This window comes from Salvia hispanica, unplaced genomic scaffold (assembly GCF_023119035.1).
Source record: "Salvia hispanica cultivar TCC Black 2014 unplaced genomic scaffold, UniMelb_Shisp_WGS_1.0 HiC_scaffold_169, whole genome shotgun sequence".
Classification (NCBI taxonomy): Eukaryota; Viridiplantae; Streptophyta; class Magnoliopsida; order Lamiales; family Lamiaceae; genus Salvia; species Salvia hispanica.
Genome location: NW_025951881.1, coordinates 143,002 through 158,115, shown reverse-complemented (window position 1 = coordinate 158,115; position 15,114 = coordinate 143,002). Strand labels below are relative to the sequence as shown.

At 32.9% G+C, this 15,114-nt stretch overlaps 1 protein-coding gene across 1 annotated transcript; it reads right to left on the bottom strand.

Annotated features, from left to right (window-relative positions):
• Positions 1-3,271: 3,271 nt before the first annotated feature.
• On the bottom strand, positions 3,272-5,306 carry LOC125198591 (uncharacterized protein At3g28850-like). Its single transcript, XM_048096910.1, has one exon. It carries the CDS (start codon positions 4,816-4,818, stop codon positions 3,553-3,555), a length of 1,266 nt encoding a protein of 421 aa, XP_047952867.1. The 5' UTR covers positions 4,819-5,306; the 3' UTR covers positions 3,272-3,552.
• Between the last annotated feature and the right edge of the window lie 9,808 nt (positions 5,307-15,114).

Sequence of the window (15,114 nt, the reverse complement as noted above, 5' to 3'; positions counted from 1 at the left end):
TATTTATGTAGTAGGGCTGGATTCAGAAATAAAGGCCACATGAATATGATAAGATTCGTATACATCAGTATTTCTTTTAACAGTTGTAACTGATCAGCCATTCATTTTTTTGGGGAGAGGTATTTTTGTTTGAGAAGTTCATCTTTGTTTGTTGATTATAAACTGTCCAAAATTACTATATTTTCTTTGGGATAATTAAGGGTAATTGCGAGATGTCAATGACACCTTCAACTAATTTGAAAATATATTTATAAGTATAACACTGAATTTTGTGCCCAATTATATTAACCCAGGTTTCGGTTGTCACTTACGTCATCAGCAAATTTGATAAAATACACGTCAGCGTTACATTGAAACTACTTCAGCAAAACTCAGGTATGTTTTTCATGCAAATTTCTTCATATGAATATAAGTATGTAATTAGGATTTCTTTAGAATTATCTTTAATTTTGTATATAGTTTGTGAAAAAAAATTAAATCGACAGAGTTACACTCATCAATCATCATTGTGTCCCATTGAAAATGAAACATTTTCCTCTTTAGAATGTTCCATTAAAAATGAAATGTTTGCTAAAATGGAAACAACAACATCTCTACCTTTTCATCTTTCTTAATTTATTTTCTCTTCATTAACACATAAAACACAATGTACAAAATCTCGTGCCAAAAAATTAAATGTTTCATATTTATTATTAGGACAAATGGCGAATACAAAATTTTTAGGTTCTGAGATATCGGAGGAGAGAAAAAGTGAATGATAGTTGCTATTCAAAACCAAAGGCATCATTGGAAATTCAAAATCTATTTCAACATAGAATTGAATTTACTTCGGCATGACACAAATTGAAGGAATCATGACATATTTTCGAGTCCTAAGATGTTATAATTGGTTGTTAAGTGGCGTTAATCACAACGGTCTAACTAGCATGTTTTTAGAGCCCAAATATGTATTCATTCAATAAGATAGATGTATCAATCGTATAATCTTCATCATCCAATGACTGAAAATGATTCCTATGATAAAGAAGGGTTCTCGTGGATGTAGCATTATAGTAGCACATAAATATCTAGATATGAAAGTACTTAAAACAGGAAAAATTCAAGATATATATGGAGCAAAATGCTCAAAGTGCTACTATTATTTAGACTGGTCCAGATTATTTAAGAATGGTTAACATCGATGACCCCATTCTGATTCATTTGTACTAATATTACTGAAAGATGCTATATATATGCAGCTCCCTTTGAAAGCAACTTTCAAAAATACATATATCTATTTTATTGGTTTACAAGTAAATCAAATAAAAAATACTATTTGAATTCCTCTGTTTTAAGACCTCTATTATTTTAGGGGTCTCCAAAGATTTCTCTTTTTGATATCAAAAAAATATTGTCTTTTCTTAAAAAGCAATCATGCTAGAGTAAAGCTACAAAATATTGCAAATATGTGATCAGAAATTATTTTATTAAAAACCATATCTCAATCTATTTCTCTTTTCACATAAAACTTGATCTACATTCTCCTTGAGGCACAGGAAAATGCTAGCTACTATTACAAAAAAAATGGAACATTATGGTAAATAATAATCTCCTATTATTTCAAATTTTCAACCATGTGTTGCATCACCATCAATCAATTCGGTAGCTCTAATCTCACTTGTCAAAACACATTTGTCATCTTATTAGTATGATTTATCTATCTATTTGTTTTTTTAAAATCTTTTTTGACAAGATATATCCCTAAATTTCAATGTATATGATTGCCTTTACCTTATTGTTGAAACTTAATTCACTTTTGAGGAGCGCCATCTGCTGTAACATTCAGCTTCGATGCACCCTTAATTGTTTATAAATAAAAAAGTCACTCCACATATTAAAAGGCAATAATTTCATTTAAATGCAAACAATTTGAGTTAAACTGATTGTCACTTTCTTATACCCTCTGCACATGTTGAATTAATGATAATATATGTGTTTATATATATTGTTTGGCGGTCAATTTAATTGCAACACCTAAATAAATTACAATGCAAGTTTTCAACTGTTATTCACCTTTTCATTCTAATATTATAATTTCTAGATGTAAAAACCATACACATTGCAGCTAGTACATGTACATCAGCACTACCGTTATCGTGCCAACTTTGGATGTATAATCTTGCACCAACAAAAAAATATAGGAAAATACAGATCTCAACTTTTAGTGTATAAATCGTACTCCAATTTCAATTTGTTGCGTTTCAAATTAATACTAAAAACAGAGAAAACTCTGAGAAGATGACATCATAAAAATATATCTTGCAAATAAAGTAAAATATATATCTTGAATGATAATCCCTTGAGAAGGCCTTGATATCTGAGGTCGTGGATGGGTTTAGTGTTTCTTTTCGAGCATTTGGTTAAGGTCGCGGATGTCTGATGGGTCTGCGGTGATGGGCTTGGTGAGGTTATCTCAATATCGGTCGAGCCAGCTATGATCGAACATGTATCATCAGATAGAATATCGGGACTTATGCTAAAATTTTTCAGATTATAGTAATACGTAGTACTTTTTTATGACTTTGATCTATTAGACAGAAAGACAATCATCTTACTATACAAAGTTCGCGGACTAAAAAAGGGTTCCAACTTCGTGGTTTAAGGCGAACTGGGAACCAATACTAGTAGTAGTAATTTTTACTCATAAAAAGGGAAAGTGGAATAGGTTAAGTTCCAGATAAACCGGATTGACTGCGCTGACCACAATCTTTCACCTAATATGTACGACTAGTCTCACTCCCACCACCCTGTTTAATTTCTTGAAAACTCAGTCGCAGATATTATAACAATAGTATTAATTAATCTACGAGTATTAATTAAATAAATTAAAGAAGTCGGCCACCACTAAAACCTCACGAGAATGATTGTTGCCGTCCAACAACTGCAGAACTCAGATATCAACACATTCTTCTATTTCAACAACCATATTAACTCAAAATAAAATAAAATAAATCAAACAACCAGTTTTTCTTGCTTTCCAATTTAAATAAAACAAAAATAAATAAATCAAACAACCAGGTTTTCATGCTTTCCAACTTAGCCTTTCTTCCACTTTGGCAGCCTGCATACAACTTTCTTGAAACCTTTCCTGGTCTAATTTATCATAGCAAACAATAAATAAACAAAAAGTTTGCTTTTACATTTCATTTTAGTTAAAAGGTATATTAAATTAGGACTTGGACTAATAAGGTCTTATTTGACCATAATATAGGAGATTGAAAAGCAGAACACAGAACGAGAAGACATTGCTCAGATTAACATTAATTTGAAGAAAACAAACAAATACTACTAGTAGAGTATTAGTAATGTATTAAGAATCAATACACTAATCTACAGTATTTACAGCAATCAAACATCTATGTTGATGTAAATTAAGTAGAAAATGTATCACACTCATGCTTGAACACAACAAACAGCATCAACTGAAGAAATGCAATATTTTCTTCACTTTAATGTAAATTAAACTCCCAAAAATTGTATATGAACCAAAAATCAAGATGGTTTGATTTTTCTTCAATCGCAACAAATCGGGCATCGTATAAGCCCGTTTTCGTTGCAATCGGGGCATCTCTTGAACCCGCATTCCTCATTGTCATCGTCGTCGCCGTCATCGTTGTCGTTGCCATCATTTCCATCTTCGTCTTCGTCTTTGTTTTCGGAATCCGCATCATAGTATATTTTACAACTCCCCGAACACGTCTCGCACGGGACGAACCTGACGTCACCGCACGCCTCACACCCGGCCGCGAGCCCTCCTTCATCGGCCGGCTCGCAATTCTCCACCAGCTTCCCCAGCATCCCCTCCTCGTTGAGGCGGCGAATCTCGTCGGCCCCGCCGACGAGCTTTCCGTTGAGGAAGACGCTGGGGAGGCCAATGCCGCCGGCCTCGGCCGCCAGCAGCGCCGTCTTGAGCTCCTCCTTGAAGCCGGAGTGCATCGACACGTCCCTCTCGTCGACCTTCGCCCCCAGTCCCTTCAGCATCACTCTCACGTGGCAGCAATCCTCGTACGTCTTCCTCACGCCGCGCAAGCTCGTGAAATACACGATCAATTTGTCCTTTTCCTTCTTCTCCTTTTCGCTCTGTTTTTCGTCTTCTCCGATTGGCCGGAGGTGGAACGGATTCGCCGGCGGGAGATCCTCCAGCGCCCTCCGCAGCGTGGCGATCACGCCGGTGTCGAATTCGGAGGCGATTGAGGTGTCGTTGGAGCTGATTTCGGTGTCACCGTCGCTGCTGCTGCTCCCGCCGCTGATTTCCTTGACGCGCGGCGTCGGCTGATCGTCGGCGCCGGAGCCGACGTGGAAGGAGAAGCTGCGGAAGTGGGCGGGGCGGAGGGGGCTGGAGTCCTCGAGGCCCTCCATCATCTCCCAAGCGTCGATCGTCTCCGGTTCACCCGGCGGAGTAATGACCGGAGTCATGGGGGGCAATTTGGGGATTTTGGAGTCGATCATGTGGGACCATGTCTTCGCCTCAATCATCCCCATCGCGAATTCCTCCTTCACCGATGGAATTACCTCTTTCTCCTTCTCTTTCTCAATCTCTGCATCTTCAATTGACGGTTTCTGATTCCGATCGTCGGTGGATTTGTCGGCGGCGAGGGTTTGGATGAGGGGATCGAGCTTGAGGGATCCCAATGTGGAGGAAGTGAGGGCGACGAGATGGTAGCTGTCCCCTGTCTTCTGCGGCGGGTGGTGCACGTGCATCGAGTAGCTCCGCCGCACCGGAGAGTAGGGGCGCTGGCAGCTCCGGCAGACTTTCGGCTTCGACGTGGCGCAGCCCATTGCTCAATCAAAGGCGGAAGCACACACAGAATATTCGTATTTATATTTATAGGCAATGAAATTCTCGAGAAATATTTAACTTTATGAAAAGGCGTTCATGTGAAAGGATTGGATGAGCTGTATGTAAATGATGGATTTGTTAGAAATACTTAAACAATTGGGAAAAATCGAGGAAACTAAAGGAATTGGATTAGAATAAAGGAATGTGGAAATTATTTTCAAGAAAACATCAATTTGAGGCCATGATTAACAAGGCGACAAGAGTTCTGAAACAAAAGACAATAGAATGCAAGAATTGGGAATTTGTAATGGAATTCAGATTTAGAAGAAATTCAGAAGAAATACAAGAAAACCCTTTTCCCAGTCAAAACCACTACACAAGGAAGGGAAGACTGCTTCTTTTCTTGCTTACCACTCTCTCTAGAAAGACTGAAGAGAAATTCAGTCTGAGATGGATTGGGATTTTAGTCTTTTACCGAGTGGTGCACAACAATTGGAAGAAAATCAATTTTAAAAATGAGAAGGGAGTGTCTCCTTTTTAAATATTTATATTTTGTTAATATTAATTGTAAAAAAATTGTGGCAAAAAGAGAGTGGATGACGGGAAATGCGGGAGTTATTGCTTGAATGGCTCCATCGATTAATAATAGTGGAAGCCCACAAAAATTGAATTAGTATTATTATTAGACGGCTGAATTAGTATATTCTTTAAATTAATTATATTTTGAATTAAATTATCATCTCCACTAAGATACAGGGGAATTTTGAACTGAAATTGGGGTGGTGGTGGAATATATTTCGGGAATCGATTGTTAGGATTAAGAAATGCAACATTCACTAATTTGTTATAGCATTTCCTTTTTGGTGTATTTTATTATCATGGTTGTTGATAGGGCAGAGCTAGTCATACTCATACCTAATGTGTCCATACATGTAGGATATATTTGTAATTTAAAAATTTAATGGATCTAGTAATTAAGATGTACCCTTAGCCGAGATTTAGGAATAGATTGGCAAAATTGAAAAGTCAAATTTCAAATTTTAAATTTAAAGTTCGATTTCTTTCTAAAGAAACAAAATACTTAATTGCACATAAATTAATTTAACTAATTCAGTTAATTTGAGGCCCTCGTTTTCAGATACGTTACACTTAATTTAAACCTTTTTAATTAATAAAAGAGTTCCATATGTTTCCATTGTAACAAAATATTTCCCATAAATTAATTGAACTGATTAAGTTAATCTGGCCCCCTCATTTTCAGATATGTTCAAGTTGAATTTGAACTTTGTAACTAATAAAAGAGTGATGTTAATTAAACCAGAATAATGTAGTGAGCCACGAATATTAATAAACAAGCAAAAGTCCATGTATTTGTCGATGTAGTAAATCATTTAACTATAATTTATTAATAGTCATTTTAATCCAAAATTGATGGGGTAATATGTAAAAGTATTTGAATGGTAGGAGTATCAATTAAGAGTTTTTATTTTTTTAGTTTATTTATGTGATTGTCCATCATAATGTGGTTGCGTGATTTTATTGTTAATAAAATTCCAACTAAATTTTTTTTAATCTTACACACGGCTAAATTACTAATTACTACACGTTGCTTGAAATGTGAAAGCAAAACAGTTAGTACAAATTTCTTCTATTGGAATATAGTATATATTTCCTTTTTGACTCATCAAAAGAGATTTTCCTAATGCAATTCCGTGTTACAAAAGTCAGATTATTTTCGTCCAGCGTGACGTGACAACAATGTCCATGATACTAAGTCCAAATTAGAAAATGAACTTAGGAAAGCATCAAATAGCAAAAACAAACAATGACAAATCAACTTGAAAAACAATTAAAAGAGACGAATAAAGAATTGGAAGTATCATTGTATGCCACTTGATTTGAGACAAACGGTAAGTGGGTCGAAACATAATTTGTAGTGCTATTTAGGCCCACAAAATGATATTTACGCTTCTTTTTTATTATTGACGTTGAGTGTTTAGTTGGTGCACTAGTATGTATTATGCCACTATATAATAATCTAGTTAAAAAAATGAAATGTTTTATATGTACAAACTTACTAATTCTTGTGGAGTATGCCGTTTTATGGAGTATTACAAAATTCAACTTTCTTGTTTTGAATATAATTAGTACTCCATATAATTGTATATTAGATCTGTGAATCAAGATATATTGTTAATTAGATTTGTGAATCAAGGTTTGATTCTTTCATAAAACAAAAGAATCGGAAAATGTGACATATCCATATCTTATACTACTAATTTTGATAGTACTACTAATTATTTGATTTGACCGCTGTTGGATTTTACAAGATATAAAATTATACTATTAAAGATCAAATTATGAGTAATATTATATAGTATAGTCGATTTTTTTAGCTAAACCATAAAGTCGCATTATACTTTATATTTTCAATTAAGAAAAAGGCTTCGGCAATATTAATACATAAGTATTACTTGATGGCCTCTAATTTCAAAATGTATGTCATAATTTGTAATGAGAGGCAAGCGTTTGTAGCTATCTTATGATCATATCAGTTTATTATTTAGCATTACGTGGCACATATAAAACTATTATTATTATCATTAGTACTGATTTCCAAATCCAACAATAATGGAGTAGTATTTTTAAAATCGCAAGGTGATGATCTAATCGAGTAATTTGCTTTAAACAAATATAAAACACTTAAATTTATCTTCATAAACACTCAACAACTTAATGTTTGTTGTATTATTTTTGCTTCAAGCATAATCGTAGATTTATAAACTAAAGGTAGTAAATAAATAATAAGTCATGAAGATTGATCCACCTCTGTAATGAACTTTTTATAATAAAAACTAATAAATCTTTTCAATTTTGTCATTAGGTCCAAAATTATATGGTAAAAATCAAATCATCTCTTTGTTATATAAATTCGTTATATTCATATTATAGAAAATGCAACCTTACTATTCTCAATATATATATGCCCTATATATGTATGTTTAATGATTGTGGATGCCTTTTTTACATTCCTTTTTTGCTGGAAACTTTGTGTGAATTATATTCCTATATATTCTACGAAGAACCTTTTTTTTTGCTAGGTCATGTCTGGAGAAATTTCATGGTTCCTATATTTTTATCTTTTTTATAATAACCTCAATCCCAATTTTTGTTTTGTAGAGTTAAAATCAGCAATAATATTGAGGTAGCATCCACAAAATTAGAGAATTTTATAGATCAATTTCAATCATAGGTATGGTACGGATAAATATTGACAGCGTGGACATACGCGTGGACAAATAGCGCATCGGGATTGGTGCTTTCTCCCTCGATTCTATCCTTTTCCCCTACACGATTATTTTCATTCACGTGATTGTCACGTTGCTCTAAGTCGAAGCTAAAATCGATGACCAGCTTCCATTAGCATTTTATGGAGTAAATATTGAGATTGAACTTGCTGAGCTCAAAAAATTAAAACAAAAATAAAATTCTATTTTAAAATTAATCGGTGTTGCAAGAGTTTGAATTTTTCCTTATTAGGTTGGCATAAGGTATTTAACTTTTGGTCGTTGTTTGATTAAATAATTGTTCCCAACCTAATTTGTGATACGTTGAATCTAGATTTTATCGTATTTGGGCTTTGGATTAATATTATAGGGTTACGAAATACTCCCTCTATCCCATGTTACTTGCACTTTTTTATTTCGATTAATCATAAATTATTTATAATTATTATATTAAATTAAGTTAAGAGCTCCTTTATTTAAATGATCTGCACATGTGTAGAACAGCACCACTCAAATGGAAACGTCACGACCTTATTTATGCATATTTTCCCCGAATGCTAGAGATTATTTTGGTTTTTGTATGAAATGAAAAATAGCTATAATTCGACTCCTAGCATGAAATCATTTGGATATACTGTATGGATGAATTTTGGATATACTGTATGGATGAATTTTATATTAAGGTCGGGCATTGTTACTTACATTGTCGCAATAAAATACCACTCCATCTCCATTTGTCCAAAAAAATAGAATTTTTTTTTTCTTTTGGTCCATTCCATGAAAATAAAAAGTTTATAGTTTATAAAAATTCTTTCTTTCTAAAAAGTAAGACCTATTTTTCATCAACACACTTTTTTTTCTATACCTTCTATTTAACTAATTTTACATTAAAATCTGTGTAGTTTCAAATGTTTCTATTTTTAGAGTATAGGTAGAGTATTAAAATTTGGATAAAGTGATTTAATTTTATAGCTTCCTTATAATATTGAGTACATTGTGAATGGTATTTATCGGAAAAGAACAATAACAGAGAATATTATTTCTCTTTAAATCCGGATTACTAGAAATAACAAAATATTTAGAATCTTATTAATATTATTCTTTTGATTATAGATATTTAATTGAGCTTTGAGAGGAACAATCTTGAAGGAAGCATATGGGTAACATAAAGAATTCGAAAAATTGAAGCTTTGCCGCTGGCACACCACATCAATGTCGTCCTTTTCTTGGCTATGAAAACTTATGTTGGTAAACATATTTGATTTTGCTCACCTATAAATCAATATATAGTTCATTAAATATATACTCCTAATAATCGCACATATATGAAAACAACGCTCTCACTACCGTTGGTGCGACTCTACTTTCAGTCAACCAAACTAAAAAAACTAAATCCTAAGACTGACTCAAGTAATGAAATCTCGTAATCATAGGAGTATTTAAAAAAATATATATTTTATTTTGTTTCACAAAAACATACGTAGTATGATTTTAAACTTTGGGAGAGGATAAGTATTAACTTCACTTTCTCTTGTGTACTAATTTCTGCTTCTTGGCTATTGTTGCTATATAGTCAACTCGGATTTAGGTCGATGTTGTCTTACTGTAGTATTGTCTATTTCTTGTCTTTTGTTAATTTATTGTAGAGTGAACTATTTAATTGGGTCCTAGACTTGTATGCTCTCACTTTTGCGGTGTCTAAATAAAATTAATATTACCAGCGGTACCCAGACTTGTAGTCATGCACGTTTGAAGGTTTTTTATATTTTTCGTCACTTTTTCTGGACATTATAACCCCCCAATGGGTGAAGGGCTAATTCGTCCACACAATATCTTTCTCTGTCTACAGCTGCCACAGCTGCCAGCCTTTTCATCTACATTTTGATTTGAGTGGATTTTTGGACAAAGTTTGAAATGATTTAATATTAGTTCATGTACAAAGAGTAAGCAGATGGAAGAAGAACCTAATTCGCCGGAAGAGATGGAAGAACCTAATCCACCGTCGGACTCCATTTCCACAAAATTTGGGCACCTATCTTTGTGATTTTAATTTCTTGGGTATGCAAAATGATGTTCTCTTTTGTTAGGTTTCAGTGCTCATTCTGTGTGTTGTTGAGATTAGAGGTGACAAACTAAACTTATCCATAACATTCACACAATAGTCAACAATGCAAGATACTAAAATTTATATGATTACATTAAAACACAACATACTGATTACTTTGATAAAGTAATCAGAAAGGCAAAAAGTGCAAAAAGAAAACCACCAAAAGCAAGTAAAACAATCAATCTGTTGTTGCTTCTACCTCTACCTTCTTCACTGAAATTTCCATTGCTTTGAACTTTTCCTTCGGTTGGACAGTCTCTCAAACACTCCGCCGGACCTTCGGTTGGGCAGTCTCTCAAACACTCCACCGGAAGAAATTGCACCCACCAATTTTTCCTTTCTTCTCACACACAAAGTACAACATCTCGTACGATGCTCGCCTCGAATCGGCAACTATTTTCAAACAAGCTCTTTCCCAACACCAACACTTCTCATACTGGAATCTTAGCCACCTACACCCATTTCCTTGTTCCGAACCATTAGTAGACAATGTCGACATTTCTATGGTGGCGGTCGTACAACTACAAAATATACAAACCCAAGATGCAAATAAAAGAACAAAAGAGGAAGGAAGAGATGAAGAAGAGATGCACAAAAAAATTCAAATGTGGACGAATGATGTAGCGTACAAGTCTAGTTCCCAATCTTGGGAAGAAGAAAAGTAAGAAGATGAATGATGTCTGCGCAGGCTGGCAGCAGTAGACAGAGAAAGATTCTGTGTGGACGAATTAGCCCTTCACCCATTCGGGGGTTATAATGTCCAGAAAAAGTGACGAAAAGTGTAAAAAACCTTCAAACGTGCATAATTACAAGTCCGGGTACTACTGGTAATATTAATTTTGTTTAGGTACTGCAAAAGTGAGAGCATACAAGTCTAGGCCTCAATTAGGCAGTTCACTCTTTATTGTAAAAGTATTTATGTCTTGTCGTTGTCCTTAGTATCTGTCGCGTAATTTTGCATATTGGATAACTGGATCCAAAGGTATGGTCCAATTAATTATGGCTAGTAATCTTGCATATTGTTCATTGCCCTATATAGGGGGGGTGATGGCAATGGCCCATAAGAAAAATTTTAATCAAAAGTTAAAAAAAAAGGAGTAGTATTTTATTCTTAACACCATTTTCATTGGATTTTTTATTTTATTCTACTTTTACCCTAGCACAATGATTGTGTACCTCCCTTTCCCTTTTTCACTTCCATTTAACTTTCCATTTCCAGTCTTATTATCTCATTAAAAAACATCTTCATTGTTAATGTCCAATTAAAATTAAGGGCTACAAATAAAAGTATTATAAAAAAGAATACAAGATTAAAGTATAATAGACAATATATAGTGTTCTCAACTTAAGACTAACATTTTTCATTGCACCCTCAGTTTCAGCTAATATAATTTTGAAAATTGCATCTTTAATTTTGTGTTCTTATACAAAGATAAATATATAACCAGTTTGTTGTAATACCCTTTTAGTTCAATGTTTAAAAAAAGATTAAATTTATTGAAATGCGAACTAATCATCATTCATAGGGTTAACATCGCAGCTGGATATTTATGTGTGTCAATATTATGGCCAATTGATTAGTTGTTACGAATCATCAAAAATCAGCTCAATCCATTTATTGTCCCAATTAAACAAAACCAAACACGTTGCATATTTCTCAAACTTATTTATGTTTTTTGGCTGACGTGGAAGTAGGTTGGTTATCAATTATTTTCACATAACAAATAACCAAATTTGGGAATGAGAAGTAAGTCTCCAAATTTTGAAAAACTACACCAATTTATTTCTTTTATTAGTCAAACAAAACTCAACGCTCTCCATAAGTGCTTCAACAACTCACTTTATCTTCTGAATAAATCAATTCCTAACAAGATTTTATCAAAAAGTTTCAAGTTCAAGATGCTCAAGTTTCGAACCAACGATTTCAAATTGCTTATATGAGATTGTCACTCCACCAACTATAAAACCGGACAACCAATGAGGCTCATTTGAAGCCCAAAATTGTATAGAACTAATCTCATTTTGATAGATAATTACATTGAATAATGAAGATTGTAGATTGTAGGCTCAATCTTTAGGATTTGATCCAATCATGTATTATTAGGCCTTAGCCCAACAAAATAAATGGGCCTTATTGTGAAATTTTGTCCATGTCATTTTTCATGGCAATGGTTTTGGATTAGCTATTGATTCCATTTCAAGTAGGCCTTTTTATTTTTATTTTATTATGAGTTGGCATTTGGTTTAGGTCCTAATTAATTGCCTAATGTTAGGCTTAATACATATTAGCTGTTAAATTAATAAGACAAAAGAGCTTCAACTTGTATAAGCTACTTTTGTTGATTCTATTTGGTTTAGGCCCCATTAGCGTAATGTTAGGCTTACAAAAAATATTATCTGCATCTTGTAAAAGTAATTAATACGTGTCCCTCTAGAGGAAAATTTCAGGGTTTATGACTTTTTCTAATTTGTTTTAATCTATAGACAACTCGACCTTTAAATCTCGAAATATTTTTTTGCTTATAGAAGATGTTTTCATTGTTTGGATATCTCCGAAAGGATCGATTTAAATATCATTAAAATATTAGTAGTGTAATTGTAAGTGAATCAAGATCGACAAAAATACGTTTGTTGTTTTTTAGGTATCGATCATTTTTACTATTCCATTTATTATTGAGAATTAATACAAAACATTTAATATATGGCTATTTTCGTTTAACTATTCCCCTAAGTAAATAATGTAAAAGAGGAGTTGATAAATAAATTATTACTTGAAATTTTCTTCAATAATTTTTATTTTTTTCTGTTATAGGAAACTGGTATTGTTGGTGTGCATAGAAAATTCTTCATAATTAACGTTTTTTAGTAAATGTCAATTTTATTGTCTATTATATTTCAATACAAACCAATTATGTGGAGTAGTATTAAGCAAATATTGGGAAATGGCAATAAATACGTTTAAATGTCGGTGATGCCGGTTCACCCTTCATTTTTACAGTGTATCATTAGTACATTAATCCTCTATTTAAAGGCGGCTATCCTATCCTAGTCTCCTAGGTACATATATAAAATGAATATGTGAAATGAACTTGGAACTAATTAATCAAGTTTTTTAAGGAAATTAAGTATTGATATAGTATTTATTATTGATGGGTGAGTAGTAGCTAGTTGAGGTTAAGATGGAATAATCCAAGAAATGATATTTTAAATTTTTAGATTAGTGATGAACTAAAATTTGCCGTTAATATAGAGAAGGAACGTGATTGGTTGAAAGAAAAACGATGGAAGATTTTAATAGGGAAGAGCACATGGGAATGTGGGAGAGGAAATAATAAAAAAGAAAAAGAAAAATGAAGATAGGAGAGCATGGATTCCCACAACACAAAACATTCCAACTAAGGTGCCCATGTGAATTTAGCTTATTTTTAGGTCACAACCAGGTGGAACTCACCCATACCTCTCTCACCCCACATATAGTTAAATTACATATATCAAAATCATGAATACATGGATAATCATGCTTAATTTTTCATTATGTTTGAAAAAAATCTCAGCCCAAAAATGCTTTTTTGCTTTTGTGGTTTCCGACGATTAGATATTCAGATGTATTAATATACGCTTTGAAATTTCATCTAATTTAATGGGGGTGGACTAAACTCGAAATAATGGATGTCGTACAACGCTTATGGAGATGTAGGGAATTTATGAACCTTGGGGAGTTAATAAGTGGAGCGTCGACGACCGGACAAAACATGGAGCGAAGATTCCAAATGATATACCGTTTATAATAAATGATAGAGTATTGACGTACCATTAGTGGAATTTGGAATTTGGTAAAAAAAAAATTGAAGGATTTACAGGAAATAAGTTAAAATAAGTAATACTATTCCGTACGAATGATATGAAAATAAAGTGGGAGAAGAAGTGCATTCATAAGAGAGGATGAGATAATTAAGAAAATAAAAAGTAGTAAAAAAAGGAAAGAGTACCAATTGGTAATGGCTATGAGATAAGACTTTGTTTCACTAAATTTACTTTTTACATTTCTTTTATACAGTATTAATTAATTAAAAATCAAATAAAAATCTGCCTATTCGCATGCATAGCGAGTGGGCAAAATGCGATGTTGTGATTGGTGGATGTACACAACAATACTTTCTTATGACAATTCTAAATAATCCAACTATCAATTATGCATATTCATTTTTTACAGAGTTATAAGAAATGATATACGTGGAAACAAAATGTGATCCCTACTCAATGAATGTATGCTGATCGAAAAAAAATAAGAAAAATGAGTGAGAAGAAGAAAATCAAACAAAATAAATAAAGAAATAAACATATCTTATAGAAAAAAGATGAAGAAGATGAGGAATTACTTGTAACTGCATCCATCACATTCGAGATTCTTTACCCATTTTTTGGTGTTAAATTTTACTTTTCTATTTTTTTAATAAAATTTAAGTGTTTTGTATTTGAGTTAGTGTTTTACATTTTCTTTAATATTTTAAAACATATTGGCATGAAATATATGGTAATGCTTTCCAAATATAATTAACAAGAATAGAAAAAAGATCGGTATAAAGCAGGAAAAACTTCAGTATACTATCACGCTATGCGTCCGTCCAATCACAATTTTAGAAATACAACAAAAAGGAAGAGACTCTGAATATTGTGATTGACTGACACACCACGTGTCAATATGTCTGGATCACTGAATATTTATTCGTCTAAAGCAAGCTATAAGGAAACAGGCATTAGGTTGATTGTCGTCTCCATGTTAGAAAACGAGACTACTACATACTTTCATCATTTCATGCATTCGTTGAACCTAAACATTTCATTTAATTACACCAAACTTCATAAACTATAGTGCTTAAGATATTAACAAACATATGAGA